Source organism: Oryx dammah, unplaced genomic scaffold, assembly GCF_014754425.2.
Source record: "Oryx dammah isolate SB20612 unplaced genomic scaffold, SCBI_Odam_1.1 HiC_scaffold_9, whole genome shotgun sequence".
In the NCBI taxonomy this organism is placed as follows: Eukaryota; Metazoa; Chordata; class Mammalia; order Artiodactyla; family Bovidae; genus Oryx; species Oryx dammah.
In genome coordinates, this window is record NW_024070193.1 from 9,793,848 (window position 1) to 9,813,771 (window position 19,924).

Here is a 19,924-nt window from a genome sequence, read left to right on the forward strand (position 1 = left end):
ATGGCATATTATACAACCATTAAAGCTGTGTCAATGACTGATCTCAAAGATAAGACTAAATTTTAAAAAATAAAGATATTAAGTATTTACAGCCATGCCATTGTGTATTAGTGGGATGTACAGATATACAGAACAGAACCTGGCAGAGAGACACAATTAACACTCACCAGAGGACAATGAACACTGGTATATACACAGACTTTCTCAAAAAATACACAAGAAATTCTTAATGGTTACTTCTAGGAACTATACATCCTTTTGCATCGTCTCAATCTATAAAATGTATGGTTTTTCCAGTAGTCATGTACAGATTTGAGTTGGACCATAAAGGCGGCTAAGAATTGATGCTTTTGAACTGTGGTGCTGGAGAAGACTCTTGAGAGAGCAAGGAGATCAAATCAGTCAATACTAAAGGAAATCAACCCTGAATATTCTTTGGAAGGGCTGATGATGAAGCTCCAATACTTTGGCCATCTGTTAGGAAGAGCCGACTCACCAGAAAAGACCCTGACGCTGGGAAATATTGAGGGCAGGAGAAGAGGGCGACAGAGGATGAGATAGTTGGATGGCATCACCGACTCAATGGACTTGAGTTTGAACAAACTCCAGGAAACAGTGAAGGACAGGGAAGTCTGGCATGCTGCAGTCCATGGGGTTGCAAAGAGTCAGACACAACTTAGCAACTGAACAACATGAAATGGATGTACTATGTTTTTCAAAATGATTAATGAATTTTAGTATTGACTGACTTGGAAAGGTCTAGGTAGTATAGTAGGCAAAAAGGGCGAGGGGAAAGCAGCACATGTGCAAGACCCCATCTTGGAATCTGACTTCCTGTATATTGAGTCTAACAGAAGTATATTGAATCTTTTTTTTTTTTTTATTGAATCTAACAGAAGTATATTGCTCCCCCCTCACTTAACTTCCCTAGGCTAACCAACACTGTCCACCCTCTCTTCCCTACAAGGAGGTAAAACAAGATTATCTGTGTTCAAGCAGTTGAACACTGCCAAGGGCTGATTCACACTACTCTTAACACTCCTGTTTATCTCCTTTTAGGTCAAGTTACGCCCTCCCCAGAGATGACACCCTGGCTGCTCCAACACAAATTCTTCTTTAACTTCAAACTCTTACAGCTGTTTCCCAAACGACTGTGTAAGCTTGCATCACTTGATGCGCTGCACTGCTGGAGAAGGTTTCTGAAATCAGGTGCCTAGGGTACAAAGCAACTGTCAATCTTTGAGTAAGTTACTCAATTCCTCTGATCTACTTCCTCACCTGGCAATGGGGAAAATAATGGCTCTTACCCTCATAAGATAGTAATTATTCAGTTAACACAAGAAACTACTTAGAATAAACAACACCTGGCACATAACAGCCAATGCTTTACTATTGGATACTATTATTTGTAAGCTCGTTTAAAAGAAAAAGACTACACAGTCAGCCTCCCTCTATCTATATGTTCTTCATCTATGGATCAAAAATATTCGGGGGGAAAAAAAAATCCAGAAAGTTCCAAAAAGCAAACTTGAATTTGCCATATGCCTCCAACTATTTATATATCATTTACAATGAATTTGTGCTTCTCTCATAGCTCAGTTGGTGATACACTGAATTTATGTCTACAGCTAACACAGGCTTGAACTCCAAGGCCACCTATACTTGGCTCTTCAATAAATACGATACCACCACATGACCTATGGTTGGCTGAATGCAACTAGCTGTGGGACTTAAGTATCCAGAATTTGGTATTCAGGTCAGGTCCTGAAACCAATCCCTATGTAAACTAAGGGACAAGTATTTACACTGTATTAGGTATTATAAGTAATCTAGAGATGATTTAGAGTAAGAGATGATTTAGAGTATATGGAAGGATGTGCACAGGTTATATACAAATGCTACACCACTTTATATAAGGGATATAAGCATCTACAGGTTTTGGTATCTGTGAGGAGCCTGGAGTCAAATCTGTGAGGGATAACCATCTTCATTTCTATATTCCCTACAATGCCTAGCAAGGTCAGAAATAGCACTGAACAGAAGTATGTTCACCAAATGAATTAAGAAACGTAGTAGCCTTCCTAAGTTCATAGATAGAAATGTATTGGTATAAGAAAGGGTTAATTTTCTAACTTTTTGAAAGGAAACTTTCAAAAGCCCAAGTTACTAAAAATAGACATTACCCTTCAAATTTACTTCCTCTTAGTTACTTGCCTGCTTTCCTGAATTAGTCTTAAGTCTTATTCTTCAAGTAGGAAGTTATTTTTTTTTCAAACAAGACTTACAATTAACAAACCACTGTATATAAAAACTCTGTAGCTAGCCACTACATTTGCGTATGAAACAACACTGTAAAAGGAGAAAAAAGGGCTAAATGTCTACCTTACCACATGAGGTATGGCAAAAGGCCTTTAGCAAAAGCCCAATGCTCTGGTAATATTTTAGGAGGCATCAGTGTTCAACCAGGATAAAGAGATTCATTATAGGGGATCAGAAATAATTTGTTAATAATAGCTAAAATGCTGAAGATACAATAAATTTATTTTTTCCATAAATTAAAGCAGAGTCAAGGTTACTTGAATATAGTGGTGTTTTTCCCCCTAAAATGAAAATTTCCCTCATTCAGTAAATGTTTTAAGGCCCATAAGCATTTTCTATTGAGCCCTTCCAAGCAGAAGGGGGAAAGGCCTGGAAACTGTGCATCTCCACTGTTCTGCCGCCTTATGAATAATCCTGATTATTCACTGTAGCCGGAGGAAGGTGTAATCACAGGCGCTTTAACCCTTCCACCACCCACAGATTCAGGAAGGGGACAGCTGACACAAGCCCTCAGCATTCCAGTGATTTTGATCCACTACCCCTCCTAACCCAAAACACTCTCACCAATGTTATTTGACCAAATATTACTTGGGGGGTTCAAAATCAGAGTCCCATCCGGGGTGTGTCTCACAAGCATACAGGATCTAATATATGGACTACTACATAAAATGAGAAATATTCACTACATGGATAGGTCCCACACAGACTAGCCAAAGAAAAGGTTCTTTGAGAAATTAATTTCCAGTTATAGGAAGCAACTGAGTAGAAAGAAGGCATTTACAGTAGCAGTAAAGGAGCTACATTACCTGGAAGTTATCTTACTAGCTTTGTGCCTCTTTACAATTTCCTTATCTGTTAAGTGAAGAATGGAACCTTCCAAACAGGACTATCATAAAGATTAAATAATATACAAAAAGAGCTTCCATATATGGAAAAAAGGTCAATGTTCAATAAATGTGTGTCATTATCATTTAGGTCTTATTTTATGCAACTCTGTCCCTTCAAATTCTATCTGTCCAGAATTTGAAGAACAGTTTATAACATGGCCTGATCTGAAAGGAATATTTTTCCTAAAATGAAACTTTTACCAGCTCAGCAAATAATTATTTTTCCAAAGTGCATATCCCATCCATACTTCATCCTGCATTCTCCTTTCCCATTAAAGAAAAAGACTTAGCATCTCCCTCACTGCCAAGAACTACAGACCCACAATTCAACCAACAGTCTTGGGGTTAGACGTTTCTAAATTCAGAATTTTTCGTATTTAGAAAGGCAATATGGTGCAAATGCTAAATACTCGGTAACACACACATTGGGTCAACAGTTCTTCAGTAAAATAAATCCACAATCACACCAAGTAGGATGAAGACTACACAACTTCTCACCAGTTCAGTTTAGGTTTTGCCATCAAATGATTTTTATAACTTTCTGAATGGCAATTATGAAATCCTTAACCCAATGTCAATCTGCTATAAACACACAATCACATTCCTCTTAATACTTTCTAAGCACCTTTCGTAATGCACTCAAGTCTGATTTTTCCATGACCAATAATGCTGTTATCTCAGAGAAATAGATTGAGCCCCTTCTGATATAAAAACAAAACAGGCTTTAAATTAGGTGAGGAGGGGACTGGCTGAGTTATGGCTTCAAGCTAAACTCTAGGGGCAGACAGCAATTTGAATTCTACAATGTAAATTTGCTAAATAATTTTGATAACTTGGTTAGGTACCACACATTTTTACAAAATTTTTTTTCTTAGACTCACAGTAAGTCTGCCTCTGTGCATAGTTTTTAGCAGATAAGGAGCCACCAAAGACTTTTAAGATAATGCTACCAGATTACAATGAATGCATTATATACACAGACTTTTATTAGCCAAACTTTCATTATAAGCAGGCAAAAAACAGTTCTCCAGACAAGAAAGAGAAGTAGAAATAATTCAACTGAATAACTGTACTGCTTCTGCTGGATCAAGATCTTTACAATATTTTGGAAAGATAATGAATAAATTTCCATGCAGAGAAAATAATCACAGCTTGAAGAAAAATCACTAACTCAGCATACTTGAGAAAATTATTTTACCTTTTAATTCTTCAAAGGGATTAGTTGCACAAAAGAAACAGTGATGACTACAGCAAGCTTTCTACCACCTCTCAATCACTCAAGAAATAAAAGCATTTAATACCAGCACAGCTTTGGACATGACTTAATTTTTACTTTTGTACTGCATTCATTATTTTAAACACAGAGGACACAACAGATTACAAGTTGAGTTCATAAGACTTACCTTGTTAGCATCCATATGCCTCAATTATGTAATCCAGTTGAAATTTTATATTATTTCTCTAATGAAGTTACAAATCAGTATTGTTTTTGTACATATGACTATTATAAAACCAAAAACTGTCTAGTCTTTGGGAAACTAAACTTGAAATTTTACAAGGAAAATTTAAGACTCATGAAAATCCTGTGAATTTCATTATGAAGAACAATGATCCTAGTGTACATAATAACCTACCCCCAACTTTAAGTTTTGTCAATGTTAGTTTCTGTGGAAAGGAGTAGTGTCAATTCAAGAGGTGTAAAAAACATTTGGGATAAAATATGGGTACAAAATGTCATACTGCAGATAAGAAGAAACTTCAATTTCCAAACCACTAACATAAAATTATAAAACCCAAAGCATACAACCACCCTCAGCCAAAACAATATCCTGTAATTGAGGATATTAAGCCAGGTTTCCTTCACTCTCCCCTGGATGTATATCATCCACCCTTCCCCCACTTAGATAACCTCATACTTAAGGCTAAGTCACTTTCTCTCAGGCCTTCCCTGACCCAATTTACATCAGGCCCCTTAAGTACTCTGAATCTGTAACATTTCTCTCTACCTCACTCATCACACCCCTCCAAAGTTTCTTCCTGCCAAACTCCAATTAGTTTAAGAATCACATCTCTTATTCATCACTGTTGGACAAGCACAGGCCCAAGCATGTAATAATTAAGTGTTCAAATAACAAATCTGAAAAAATACATTTCACAAAGAAACTTTATATAACCAATTTGCTGAGTGCAAATTTTTAAGAAAGTGGTTACAAAAAGATCAGCTGTGTAGTGGTGAGCTATCTTCTAAGACACAGTTGTTGTAATTTAAGAATACAGAAACCCCTCATAAAATCAGGAACTGCAATTATCTATAGAAGGAGTGTTAAAACTCAAATCCTCCCTATGAACTTATTTTTTCTTATTTTAGCCAACTCTGTAAGTCTAGCTGGGCAGCAGCTAAGTGCACAGTAGTTTACGAAAATGCATGCGTAAGTGAGGAAGAGGTGTAGCCTATGACAAGGAAGTAGAAAACCCTGTACATCAGGCTCAGAAATGTAAAATGGGGAGGCAGAGAAGTGCCACTCAGGCCAGGCCAGAGTCCTAACGCAATTCAACATACTCTAAGGACAGACCTTAAAAATCCTTTAAGAGCAAAGACCTCATTACACAGGAAAGCTTAAGGCCAGATACAATGAGAGAAAAAGATATTCACTATAGGAATAAAACAAGTTGTAAAGCTTAAAGATGCAAGCTTCAGTTATCCTGAACACAACGATACTATCTTGGTTTAGGATCTCAAATTTTCTACACGAGCCGTATTTCCTGTCCTTAAACACACACAAATGAACGTTTACAGGATGCCCTACAATGCACCCTCCTGAAGTAAAGCTATCAGAACTATAAAACAAAATAAAAGTCAAAATACAGGCTTTCCTTCAGATAGTCCTAAAAGTAACAACCAAACTAGAATCAGATTTTTCTTCAAAGAATAAACCTAGCTGAAAACAAGTGTAGATTTTCATAATAAGCACTCCCTTCTCCAGTACCCTCCTCCATACTGCTGTTTGGTCTTTTTGTTAAAATACACATACAAATGACTATAACACATACTTCTTCCTTAAGCCAGAGGAAGAAACTATGTTTCAATGCAATGGGCAGAAATTTGTCTTACCAACAATCTGGCTCACCTGTATCTAGGACTTTGCTGAGCACACTGGAACACCAGTAACTACCAGGGGAAGTAAACTGAAAGCAAAGGCATTTATGAACTCCGCTGGGAACCGGGTGGCAAAGAGGCCCCAACCACCACCTGTCCATTTGCTCAGAATGAGCTTGAGCCTGGTACTATCAATATTATTCAGCCTTCCTGATCAAGCAGTTGCCAAGGGTCGGTATCAGTTCAAGGGACCTTGAAGACCAAAAGCAGCAGGCTGAAGGTACATAAGCAGAAAACGACAAAGCCTCCGAAACACTGCCAACAAGGAATCATCCCAGATTTAAATTCTTTGCAGGGTAGGGGGCCAAGAAATACCGGGAGAGAACATACCTCCTGGCTTCCTAATAGGAGCATTGTATCAATGACTTCAAAATGTAAATATTTCAGGGTGAACTTTAAATAGATGCACAGAATCAGAATTGGACTTTGTGCAACCTAATTCTCCACTGACATTGTCCCCAAGACAGTCCTTGACTTGAGAAATGACACACAGAGGAAAATGAAGCAAGAGCCCCAAGCTGCTCATGGCCTGCTCAGATATTCCAGCAATGACAGTGCATAGCCAGGCACACTTCATTTTGGCACAAAAATCACTATTCTTCTCAAGTTTCACAACTAACAAACTGAAAACTCTCCAGGGTCAGGCCTCAACATATATTTTAAAAAACAATTTTTTTAGTTGAGGTGAAATTCACATAGTATAAAGTTAACTTTCAAAGTGCATAATTCAGTAATGTTTATCGTATTTGCAATGTTGTGCAACCACCAATTCTATCAAATTCCAAAACATGTTCATTTCCATCACCACCAAAGAAATCTCATACTCATTAAGCAGTCACTCCTTAGTTTCCCCTCCCCTCAACACCTTGCAGCCACCAATTTGCTTTCTGTCTCTACGGATTTACCTACTCTAGACACTTCATATAAATGAAATCATACAATATGTGGCCTTTTGTGTCTGGTTTCTTTTACTTAGCATAATGCTTTCAAGGTTTATCCATACCACAGCATGTATCAGTGCCTCATTTTTGAAAAATAGCTAATAATATTCCATTGTATGTATGTACACTGTTTACCCATTCACCTGTTGATGCACATTTGGATTATTTCCACTCTTTGGCTATTTGAATAGTACTGCTATGAACATTTATGTACAAGCACTTGTGTACCTGTTTTCAATTCTTTTAGGTATATACCTAGGAATGGAATTGCTGGGTCTCACAGTAATTCTATATTTAGCTATTTAAGGAATTGCCAAACTATTTTCCACAATGTATACTTTCAATTATGCTGTACAATTATCTTGTCAAATAACTACCAAGACATATTGTTAAGGGGAAAGAATAGATGTATAACAGTGGGGCATGCATTAGTCTGTATATAAAAAAGGGACAGAGTATCACTAGAAGGATACATATGAACAGTTACTTGGTTTATATACAGGAAACAGGTACAAAGGTTTTCTCTGAAGTGAGAACCTTGGGAGGCTGAGATGTGAGAAAGGCTTGTTGTTTTCAAGCTCAATCACTTCTGCTGTGCACTGAACATCCACACTTTACCAACCCGCTTGCCCTAAAATACCTTTAAAGCTCCAACAGAAGCCAAAAGTCTGAGAGAAGGACTGCACAAAGTTTACTATCCTTACCATTTTTCAGTGTCCAGTTAAGTGGTATTAAATACCGTCATAATGTTGCACAACCATCACCACAGTGTATCCAGCAACTCTCCATCTTGTAGTCTAAAACTATACCCACTGCATGTTAACTGCCCTCCAGTGCTAAACTATTCTTCCTCCCACCCCAGCCCTTGGCAACCAGCATTCCACTTTGTCTCTACGGTTTTGACTACTCTCAGTACCTCATGGAAGTGGAATCATAGAGTATTTGTCTTGTTGTGACTGGCTTACTTCAGTTAGAGTGTTCTCAAGGTTCATCTATGTTGTAGCACGCTGCAGAATTTCCTTTTATTTTAAGGCTAAATAATACTCCATTGTATGTATATACCATAGTTTGCTTATCCATTCATTGGCTAGGAGGCACTTGTGCTGCTTCCCGGTTTCAGCTCCTATGAATAATGCTACTGTGAACACAGCTGTACAAATATCTCTTCAAGACTTTGCTTTTAATTCTTTGGGGTATTAACCCAGAAGTGACATTTCTAGGTCATATGATAATTCTATTTCATTTTTTAAGGCCCTCTATACTGTCTTCCATAGTGGCTTTATCATTTTACATTCCTGAGAACACTTTTTTTAAATACACAGCCATCTGAATGGGTGCGAGATCTTGCCTCACTGTAGTTCTGACTTGTATTTCACAGTCCTACTAAGTATACATACTGTTTTTAAATAAAAAACTAGTTAAAAATAGAAAATCTCAAAGCCTCCCAAACAAATGCTCTGTGTCTCGACTGGGTGGCAATTACACAGGTGTATGTGTGCTCAGCCACTCGGTCATGGCTGACTCTTTGTGACTCCAAGGACTGAGCCCGCCAGGCTCCTCTGTCCACGTAATTTTCCAGCCAAGAATACTGGAGTGGGTTGTCATGTAGTTACCAAAAACCTATTAAGCTATTTAAATAAGCCCATTTTATGCAAATTATACCTCAATAAAAGTGATTTTTAAAAAGCTTTCCAAAGTAATTCCAGCTTTAAGAACTGGGTCTCATGTTTGGGAACAGACAGGTTTGGGAACCACTGTTCCAAAGCAACAGGGATTCAGTACAGAGACGTGTTTCTCTCTCCCAAAATTAATTCTTAGGGTGCTATTCCCCCCTCCAAAAAAAATTATCTTTCAAATTAAAGTGTGATTACTAGGTACCACAAACGATAACTTGAATAGTGAAAGTTAAAGAGCTGCATCTGCTTGTCTGGCACTGAGGCTAAGTAGCTCTCTCTTACTGCACCTCCACAGCCCCTTGTTATCCCCGTCCTACAGAGAAGGGACTAAGTTATAAAGGGGTCATAATTTCTATCCAGTCATAACATGTCCAGTGTAAGAGCTAGTACTTAACTGTCAAGTTCTCTCCAGAGAGCCCATGCTCTTACTTAGGATATTTTGTTGCTTTCCTTTTCTGAACTTAAGACCATCAAAAGATAAACAGAGTTCCTTCTGAATTACTTTAAAGTTAAACAAAAGACTTCACCCAAAAAAAGAACTTTTCCACAAAAAACACTGTAGTATTTCCAGCAAAACTGCCAAATCGTGTAATAAAATTATCTCATGGCCAAAAAATTGTATTGTTATAACATTTACTATCCACCTTAAACATACTTCCTTAGGCCTCAAAACCTGAATAACAGTAGGGTTATGTAAAAGTACACCAGAACATTGGCCCAACATTTGCCCTCTGGGCCCACGGAAGAGGCACCAGAGGACAACTCATCTGCACTATACCAACTCAGATACAACTGCCATGGGAATAAGGTAAAAGTAACAGAGTACATATAACAAAAGCAGAACTTTCAACCATATGTTTAAAGTCAAAGCAAACAATTTTTCAAGTAGTGGAACTCTGTACTTTAGATCAGCTAGGAGCTTCAGAAAATAAGGTATCTTCATTTGTCCCTCTCCTTGCAAAAACAGATCTGTTTTTAATGTGGGAACTGCTTTGGGGGGATGGGGGGGCTACTATTAAATTGACAAAGTGGTTCAAAAAGTTTTAGGGACTTCTGCCTTAGGGACTATGGTAAGGATGCAAGGTGAAAACAATTAATGGAAAATAATACTTCTAAAGAGTAAGTCTGCAAGATAAATGAGGTTTGCATATAGTTCATACAGGATAAATAAATGCTTTGTGATTGAAGACTCTTCAGCTACAGTTAAGACACATAAATGTGTATGAGTTGGCATGGATTAGATACTGTTCAAAACCCCTTCAGTAATAAAAGGCAGTGGCAGCAAGTAACAATAGAAAAAAATCTCCACCCCATGGATCTACTTTTCTGTCCATTTCTTGGAGAGTGCCATCTCTGCTGCTACTATTTACTAATGCTTAAGAGTAAAACTAAATGATTCTATCGTCAGATAAAGGCTGAATCACTACTACAACCCAAGAATGAATCTAGACAACTTGTGATTAACATGGTCTCATGTTTACCAAACTATTATTTATGATGTCAGTTAACACGTATAAAAATGATGGTAAAACCTTAGTCCAACACACTAACTCCTACAGTTAAACAAAACACAACAACAAACGTGTGCTTCTCCTATACAGTCAGGCGGCAGTAAAAAAAATTCATATAACTAAACTTCCTATCAAAATCCTCATCATTCTGAAAGCAAACAGTCACTATATAAATTCAATGCACTGATATCCTAAAAGAAAAATACACCTGAAGAATCTATCAGAGTTAGAACAAGTATTTCCACCAAGGGAGAAAATTAACATGCACTGAGCACTATGCTCTTCACATATTATTTCATCTAAAATTCCTATGAAATAGAATCTTCATTTCACAGATGTAGGTCCTGAGTTTCAAAGAAATTAAATAATCTGCTTAAAGACAGATCAATAACTAGCTAGGCAGACAGGCAGGTCATTTTTGGCAGAATTCTTTTGTAATTATAGGGCCATCAGCCTTTACAGTTTAAAAAAAAAAAATTCTGATTTAAGCAAACCTACAGAGCAAAAGCATAACCTTACTTTTGTTTTTAACTGAATAATGTAAAAACTTGAACTGAGAAAACCCTGACACATCGTCTGTCCTTTTTTTAAAAGAGGCCATCATTCAAACCACTTTAAAGCATCACTCGAATCTGCTGAAAGGAGAAATTTCAAGCCTAATGGGACTGCAACAGAGAATCATGCCCAGCAGTGCTAGTCTAGCCGTCATCCTATGTCCAGCAGTTGCATTGGCTAATCTCTTGCCATAGGTCATCAGTATTCCCTACTAGAATAAAAATGGGCAGTGATATTAACCTTGGATGTGCTTTCTACTTTCTCATCGGTGATACTGAGAAAAGCAGATGAAATGATTCAAACTGTTAATGTTTTTAGGAATAAAGACAATGTAAAAGAAAGAAAAAATTATCTGAGGGCAGGGACCGCCTTTGTTTTCTTCAACCAAAACCACTACCATTATGTGACTTCCCTGCCAGGTAGCCCATCTCACCAAAAGAGAATACCCATCCTCTTAACAGCTCTCTTCTTCATATATGGAGTTCCCTCCAACCCAAGGAGAACAAGAAAAGGTAGTCAAAATAGTACCAAATCAGGATACTTGGTATCAATTAAATTAGATGATTCTATTTCCTTTATTTGTAATCAGTTTAAAATATCTGAATAGGCTCAGGATGGGCTGTTACACCTGCTATTAACACTGCTCCCACTCAAACCAGTACTACTGCTGACTCCTCTGGCAAAAGGAAGAATTATCCTCCAATCTTCATTCTCTGATTGAATTATTTTTTGTTGACAATCAGACATACCCACAGCACAGGCTGTGGTAAGATGTGTGTAAGGTGACCAAACTATAGAAAAAATGAAAACGTAAAAACATTAAAAAAAGAATTAAGATGAGAGTGACACAGAAGTGAGAGAAATATGTGTAAAATGCGGTAAAGATATCTTCTTAAAGATTAAGAGGTTAGAAAATATAGTCAACTAAGGAAGAAATACTGGTAGAATAGAAGAGAAAAAGGAAGTTACAGGAGTATCGTATAGAGCCACATAGGGAAATGAGACCAGAGGGGAAAGTTATGGAGTAAGATAAAGATCTCAAGGTTGGTGGAAAAGAAAATCATTAACAGTACTGCACCTACATTTCCCTAGAACTTACGTTAATATGTAATACATAATAATTTCTCTTCCATGGACAAAGAAGAATGAAAGTTATTTACATACCTTACAAATGTGCTGCAAGACCCACGGCCTGTATAGCAGAAGTTCTACAAAGTGCCCTGAACTTCTCAGATGAAAGGCACTATAAAAACACACACAAAATAAAACGAAATCAGGAATTATGTCTATTCATTTCATGGGGGAAAAAAAGCGCAAGATGTAAAACGGGTTTGCCCAAAGATCTGGTAAGTAATTCAGAATCCAGAGGAGGAATAAATGCAGAATTTAATTTTAATTGACATACCATGAAAGTTACCACTTTTAAATGTTTGGGCCTCCTTCACTCAACAAAATGCACAGTATTAACCTTACTTTCTGAATGTTATAATGCTGCCCTCTTAAAAGTTAAAATCAAAAGCAGATGAATTTTATGTAAATTTTCCAAAATTATAAACATGCAACACACAGCATTATAAACACAGCACAGGTAAAAGAATTTTACACTGAACACCTGTATGCCTACCACCCAGCCTACCATGAACATCTGAATGACCAGCTTTATCAAATTACATTTCCTTTTTAATACAGGCATTACAGAGACATTGCAGGCTAAAAGACAACTGTCCAAAAGCCAATGGCTTCAAAAACACAGGTTGAAGTTATTAGGCTAAAGACATTAATAATATGAAAATCCTTCTGATACTTTTGTCAGAAATGATCAGTATTAGTTTACTGTTTTGAAGGCAGAGTGGATTCAGACATATCCCCTACTCTTGGATGATTCTAACTGTTTAATGTAGGATCGTATAATCATCCTCATTTAAAAAAAAAACCTGATTAAAATAAAAAATCCAAAAACTTCCCATGTCCTAAAAGATCCTACATGTGGTCCCTGCCCACCTCTCTAATTTCATTTTACCTCCTACTTTTCCCTCCACTACACTGCAAACTTATTTCACTGGCTGCTTACGTTCTCTTTCCCTTTACTGGAATATTAAGATGCTATTATAAACATGCTTAAGCACATTTACTTTACTCATCCTCTTTAAAAACTCATTCTGCTATCAACTACAAACTGGCTCAGATTTAAGAGTATCTCATGTTTTTGATGATTATTTGCTATAAAAATGTATTTCAAATCATGTGGAGGAAGCACCAATAAACTCAGACCAACACCCAGAATGAGCAGCTTCGATGTCTATCTGATTTTTGGTCACATGACTACCATAATTATGAGTATACAAGGCCCTTATTTAATACTACAGCACCACAGATTAAAAATGAGTCACTTGAAATAGGAATTTTATAGTAATTACTAACTTCAAACTATCTTGAAAATTTTAATTTATTAATCTGACAAGTATTTAACAGTGAGCATGTCCCCAAAGAGCAGACTATAGGAAGATACATTAACACGAGTTTAAAATTTGGTTACATTAATGTGAAAGTGCAAGCAAACAGTTCTACAGCCCAGGTGCATAAAGGTATAAACTAAGTGGTAAGGGAAGAAGAAATTCCCTTAATTCCTTTTTTCTCCTTTCAATTCCCTTTTAAAACTACAAATATGTGATTAAAATCCAGTGATTACGTTCAATCCCTTTTAAAATTATCACTACCAGCCTGAGGTGCTACCTACAGAAGCCCAGCAAATCCAAATTAATGCTCTTAAACGTTGAAATATCAGTCTTCTGGCAAAGTTAACATAAATCAGCTCCAGAACAAAGTAGCAACCCACCTCCTGGAGTCACTGCCTGGACTCTACCCTATGAACAAGAAACACCTGAACATCTTCCTTTTTATTCTCCTAATAACTTACACCCCCACATAGCCAGGTTAAACTCTTTTTTATGCCATACCATGAAACATATAGGATCTTAATTCCCTGACCAGGAATTGAACCTGTGCCCTCTGCACTGGATCTGCAGAGTCTTAACTCTGAACCACCAGGGAAGTCTCCCAGGTTAAACTTTTAAAGAGTTAACTGACAAACAAGGAATCAGGGCTAAAAACACTCCAGCAAAACCACTACCACATACATATGAAACTGTATTCTTGATATATGCTGTTTCTCACCATCCCACCTCAAATCAATAATCAAAAGAGCCCACAGTTGCCTGTTAGAACCTATCAGGGCATAATTACATTGGATTTGGAACAGGGGAGCCTGGTACTGCCTCTGGAAGAAGTTGGGTCCCTCGAAAAGGTCATAACATCTAAAACCAGAAACTACACCAGGCAGAGATCCTGTATACTCGTTTACCTATTTCATTCAACTGCTACAGGATCATCCAAATTACAGAAAGGAGAGGAAAAGCTAAAGAACTGAACTTTGCTTGGAAAAATTTTCAGATTCTTTCAATACATTAAAAACACACACAACAATACTTAAAAGGAGAAGCACTGGAATAAGCTGAAAGTCCTGAATTTTAGCTGACTCTAAGCAAGCTGTTTGGGAGGACATGGAGAAGATCTTACAGAGAAAATAGTTCTGGCTGGCACCTGACTAGACATACAACTGTGGGAAATTTACTGAAGTCTCTGGGACTCAGCTTCTCATCTGCAAATGAGGTTGGGAATACAACTCCTGAAGATTCCTTTTCAGGTCTAAAATTCTTGATCAATGAAAAAAATTAGTGGATTCCTAATCTCCTCTTGCCTCTAGTATGGATTTTTATGAGAACAGAGGCTATAAATCTAGGACTAGACTTTGACTAAAACCAAATTCCATGTTATATATATATTTGTTTGTTTTTAATCTTACACATTTTATGTCTCCAAGGGCCACCCACCAGTGCTCTAAAACAAAGAACTACTTAAGGCAATTTATCAAAAGAGATCTTTCTTAATTATCCTTTACAATTAAGAACTAATCTTGTATTTCAGTCCAAACAATGTTACTTGTGCCACATGCTCAAAACAACATCTCTAGCAATTGAGCCATCTCTAGTGACAATCAAGTACTGGTACATAAGCATTACACATCTGGGTGTGCGACACTTAGTGGCAGAAAAATTCTCACCACAAACAACATTTACAAGAATTTTTTTTAAAGTATTTCCCCCCCTTCAGATCTGGCAGGAATATAATCCCATTACACACCTGCAAGAAAGATTTAAAAAGACTTAAAACACAGAAAGAGTCAAACAAGTTACCAACAGAGGTAAAAATGTTAAATCAGGACTATTAAGAAACACGAGTGAAACCAACTCCAGGTAAAAAGAATGCCAATTTTCCATTATAAACTACTAAACGTGGTTTTGACCAAACTGACTGCAAATAGTGCATTTAATGAACTTGTAACTGGATCTAATAAGTAACTAAGCACAGATGTTTAGCTGATTCCTAATCAAGGTAGCAACTTAGACTAAGCAAATTATTACTTTATTGTGATCCTACAGAGTTTAAATCATGAAAAAAAAATGTTCCTTTCAACCAGAAAATTCCCTTCAACACCGAAGAATCCTAACCTCTTAAGATTTCAACACTATGCTTTACTTACAAAATCTCAAAGAATACTGCATTAAAAAAGAAAATACCCAAAACATAACTGGACTTCACGCAGTATAAAACGGTGATTCATGTTTCATATTAAATGCAAAAGCCAAAATGGAGTTATAAAGAGTTTCTTTTCCATTTCAACTCCGACAGCCACGCGCGCTTCACAGGGGCCGGCTGCCCGACGGGTCGTGGGGCCCGGCTCAGAGCCCCCGCCCTGCCCGGCGCGGCCCTAAGAGAGGAAGCGACGGGGACCGCGGGCGGGCGGGCGGCTTGGGCTCTAGCAGGCCTGGCCGGGCGGGGGAAGGGGCGCGGGAGGCCGCGGGGCGCGCTTCCGGGGACTGCGCGGGCGGGGCCGCCGCTTTGGGAAGCCGGGCCTGGGTCCCCGGCCTGGAGTCGGGGTCAGGGGCCAGGGTCCTGGTGCTGGTGCTGCCGGCCGAGAGCAGCAGGTGGGGCGCGGCCGCGGCGGGGCGGCGGCCGGCGGGCGGCCGGAAGAGTGCCGGGCGGGCGGGCCCGGGGCGCCGCGGCGCTAGGAGGGAACCCTCTCACTCACCTCAGGCGACGACTCCGAGTCCGGCCTCTCCGCGCCGAGGACGCTTGTCCTCGAGTCGCAAGCTCGAAGACTACGGCGAGTGGCTGAGGAGGCGGCGGCTGACTAACGAGACAACCGACGGAGAGCGACGGGCGGGGAGCGCGAGAAACCAAGAGCGGGCGGCGACGGCGGCGGGAGGGCGGAGAGCGACGTGCGCGCTCCCGCGTGCCCAGCGGGCTCGAGCCAGCCCCAGTCGCGGCCCCGCGCACGCGCGCGCACTCCCTGCTCAGCCACGATTGCTCAGGAGCGCGTCCACACCCTAAAGGCAAGGCGCTTAACCAATCATTGCAGCCGCGTGGGGCATCACGGGAACTCCAGGGCTATAAAAGACCTGGTTGCTATTTTATTCTCCTCGAGTCACTCATCCTTTAAGTTAGCAGGGTGGGGCTAGGTGCGCGTGCGCGGTTTTGATACTCCGCCCCAAACTGCCAACTCTTCGCGCAAGCGAGGTAGACGCGCCTTGCTTAGGTTTACGCGTGCGCGCTAGTGGACCTAGGCCCGGAAGACCAGACGCTTGCGCAGTGGGGACAACGGTGACAGCCCCCCGGGTGAGGCGCCGGCCAGCCATGGCGGAGCCTTGGTCTGGGCAGTCCTTGCAGGCTCTGCCGGCCACGGTGCTGGGCGCGCTGGGCGCCCTCGGCAGCGAGTTCCTTCGGGAGTGGGAGGCGCAAGACATGCGCGTGACTCTCTTTAAGCTGCTGCTGCTTTGGTTGGTGTTAAGTCTCCTGAGCATCCAGCTGGCGTGGGGGTTCTACGGGAGTACGGTGACCGGGCTGTATCACCGCCCAGGTGAGACTCCCCACCAGTTTCCGTGGGCCGGCCACACGCCCTCCTCCATAGACTGTACCTTTGGGCTCTCCCGAATCCCTCCCCCAAACTACCACTGATCCTTTGAGAACCTCATCACAATTTAATGCTGTACCCCTGACGCATGTCAACATATCATTTCCCACCGGAAACCCCACCAGTCCACCCATCATGTATAAATTCCGTTGAACCCCCATCAGACAATACCACTAGTCTCTTAGGGCTTCCACTATGTCCAGCAAACAATACCTCTGACCTGGGCTGATAATTGCTCAGATACCCACCCCCAGCCTGTTGCATTTCTGAATGTGTTCCTGCCCCCAGGTCTGGGCGGCCAGAACGGATCCACACCTGATGGCTCCACGCATTTCCCTTCCTGGTGAGTAAATCTATTCTGATTTCTACCCCATGCGCTTAGTAGGCAGAAGCCACTCCTGAGCTGAGGACAGGGGAAGGGAGTTCTCAAGGTAGGAGTCCACCAGCTTAGTGGCATTCGCAGCACATTCCAGGGCCTGCAATAGACCTCAGACTTCATGACACTGATGTCTGAATAGCCCATCCATAACCTGTTCAGTAACCTGTGGGGCAGATGGTATTATTGTCACAATTTCAGAGATGATGTGGCAAGTCTGTAGGATTCCACTCCACTGTAAGCCCCTCAGTTGGAAAGGCCGGACCCTCTGTCCTTAGTGCCCCGACTGGCCTCCTCAGGATCAGCTCCTCATGTGTAAAACATGAAGTCACTAGTCAGAGCATTCATTCAGGTGATCTCTGAGCTCCTACCACATGGCAGGGTCCCCACTGGGTCCAGAGAAGAACAACACCCCAGGCCCTGCTCAGACGGAGAGCTAGAGATTTAAAGGGAGGGTGGGCAGCAGTGCAGAGGTGAGGGCTGTCGGAGCAGGTGTCTTCCAAGTCAGGCACCTAAACGGAGGGCAAAGGCGAGGCGGTGTACAAGCAAAGAGAAGATAGAACAACGTCTGGAGGCAAGAACAAGGGTGACATATTGGAAGGATAGACAAGGTTGTGACGTCAGAGGTCAAACATGAAGGCATGGAGGGACCTGGAACACCCTATCCAATAGAGAGGGCACAAGGCCAGTTAGGAGGCCTGCCACTGCACAGGTTTCTGTCCCTGGCCACTGGTGAAGGATGGGAGCACCATGCACAAAGTGGAAAAGCAGGAGGAAGAATAAGCCTACAGGTGAAAAGTGGTGGACTTTCCCACTGCAGTGAGGGCTGTGGAAGTTCAGCAGAGAGGTCTAGGTTATAGTGTGGCCTTTCTGAGCCCAGCTCAGCCCCCAAGAGTAGACTGTTGTACTGTCCATGGAATAACTCCTCTTCTCTTCTGTCACTTTCAGGGAAACAGCAGCAAATGAACCTCTCAAAACCCACAGAGAATAAGGGAAGCCAGCAGAGGGGTCTCCAGGGGTATCACCGGGTCTGCTGGCTCCCACACTGAGTCCTGTTGCTGCCCAGACCCCAGGGACGACAGCAGAAGGGATGGGGTTGGGGGCAGGGTGTACCCCAGTGTTCGAAGGGCTGGGCCTCCACTGCCCTTGGCCTTGCCTTCAGCAGCCCCAGGCATTGGGCCAGTAAAGAATTTGCCTCTACCCTGATCTGGGTGCCTTAAGAAGAGAAGACCTCCTCCTCCTTTCAGGGGTCAGCTCAGGAGCCTCTGCGGTTGGGGAGGCCAACAGTCCATTTTCTGTCTTGGCTTCTTCCTGTTCCTCCTCCCATCCCCCTGGGATGTGATCCTGTAGACATTTGTCCCTGAGAGGAGCCTGAGGTTCATCACCTCTGAGATTTTTCAGGCAGGTCTGTTTTCCCCTGAACCTTGAGTTTGCTGTATTTCTTCGCTTTTGCTTTGCTGGCAGGGAATCCTGGCCTGGACACAGCCTTATATTCTGTGGCTACCTAGCTGTCCATTCTAGTATAAGACAGGGGGCAGCTGGCACCCTCCAGACATGGAGGCACCAAACACCCACCTCCTTTGACCTCTCCAGGTGGGAGTCAGGCTGTGTAAGTTTTTTTCCCAAGCATCATACTCATACACTTCTTAATCCCTCCCAGAAGGAAGCTGGGTACCTAAAAGAGGGTGAGTCTCAGGGGTGTCTTCCCACCCCCAGTGCCTAAGTGCCCCTGGAGTTGTGCATCTGTGCCCCACCAGTCACAGGGACATACTAGCAGCTAGTGCAGAGCAGCCCCATCATGCCCTGCAGCCTCCCCACTTCCCATCTTTACCCGGGACCAGAGGAGCTTCGTCCTGCCCGTATGCTAGGCAGCCCTGCCACTTCCACAGTGGGCCACACGAACTCCAGATGAGCAGTGTGGGCCCAGACCTGCCTTCCTCCCCGCTGGTTGTACTTGTGCCTGCTTCTGCTGGGCCAGCAGCTACCTCAGTGTCCCACTGCCTGCTTCCTCTCTGGTAAATGTCACATTGCCATCTGGCAGCCTAGGCCATCTTTGCAGTGTGCACTGGAGCAGGACTGTGCTGAGCTCGTGCATGAGGACTGGTGGCGGGATGATGGTTCTGCAGCCCCGGGCCCGCCTACTGACAACAGACACCACACTCACTTCACAGTTGGTCTCACGTTTCACCCCAGGCTCAACTGAGGATGTGGCTTATTAAACCTGGAAGTGCATCAACTGTGTGGTTATTCAGACAGGACGGAGTGCGCATGCACAGCAGAAACTGGGGAGGGAACACCCTGGGGGCCACTGCCCCTGAGCACCCAGACTTGCAGAGGTGGAAAGGGGATGTCAGCTTCCTACCAACAGGGGTACCCCTTTAGTTCTTATAGAGCTGCCTGCCTCAAGGGGAACCCACTCCGAGCCTCGGCCAGGCAGGCCGGCATTAGACTGGCACCCCCAGGAAGCCTGT

The 19,924-nt window shown here is 41.7% G+C and overlaps 2 protein-coding genes across 2 annotated transcripts in view; one reads left to right on the forward strand and one right to left on the reverse strand.

Moving 5' to 3' along the window:
* The window catches only part of RHOA (ras homolog family member A), a 49,732-nt gene extending 33,225 nt beyond the window's left edge, over positions 1-16,507 (reverse strand). Inside the window, exons 1-2 of the mRNA XM_040247014.1 lie at positions 16,196-16,507; positions 12,211-12,289 (exon numbers count right to left, since the gene is read on the reverse strand). The gene's annotated coding sequence lies outside the window, so the exon portion shown is untranslated. The remainder of the gene's footprint in view (positions 1-12,210; positions 12,290-16,195) is intronic.
* Positions 16,508-16,573: 66 nt separating this feature from the next.
* Positions 16,574-19,685, forward strand: TCTA (T cell leukemia translocation altered). The gene is made up of 3 exons (XM_040247021.1): positions 16,574-17,023; positions 17,366-17,420; positions 18,402-19,685. Exons 1-3 carry the CDS (start codon positions 16,801-16,803, stop codon positions 18,442-18,444), a joined length of 321 nt encoding a protein of 106 aa, XP_040102955.1. The 5' UTR covers positions 16,574-16,800; the 3' UTR covers positions 18,445-19,685.
* The last annotated feature ends 239 nt before the right edge of the window (positions 19,686-19,924 follow it).

Coding starts and splice junctions, on each gene's coding strand:
- TCTA (XM_040247021.1), top strand. CDS start 16,801: ATGGCGGAGCCTTGGTCTGGGCAGTCCTTGCAGGCTCTGCCGGCCACG. Junction 17,024..17,365: donor CGGGCTGTATCACCGCCCAG/GTGAGACTCCCC, acceptor TCCTGCCCCCAG/GTCTGGGCGGCCAGAACGGA. Junction 17,421..18,401: donor TCCACGCATTTCCCTTCCTG/GTGAGTAAATCT, acceptor TGTCACTTTCAG/GGAAACAGCAGCAAATGAAC.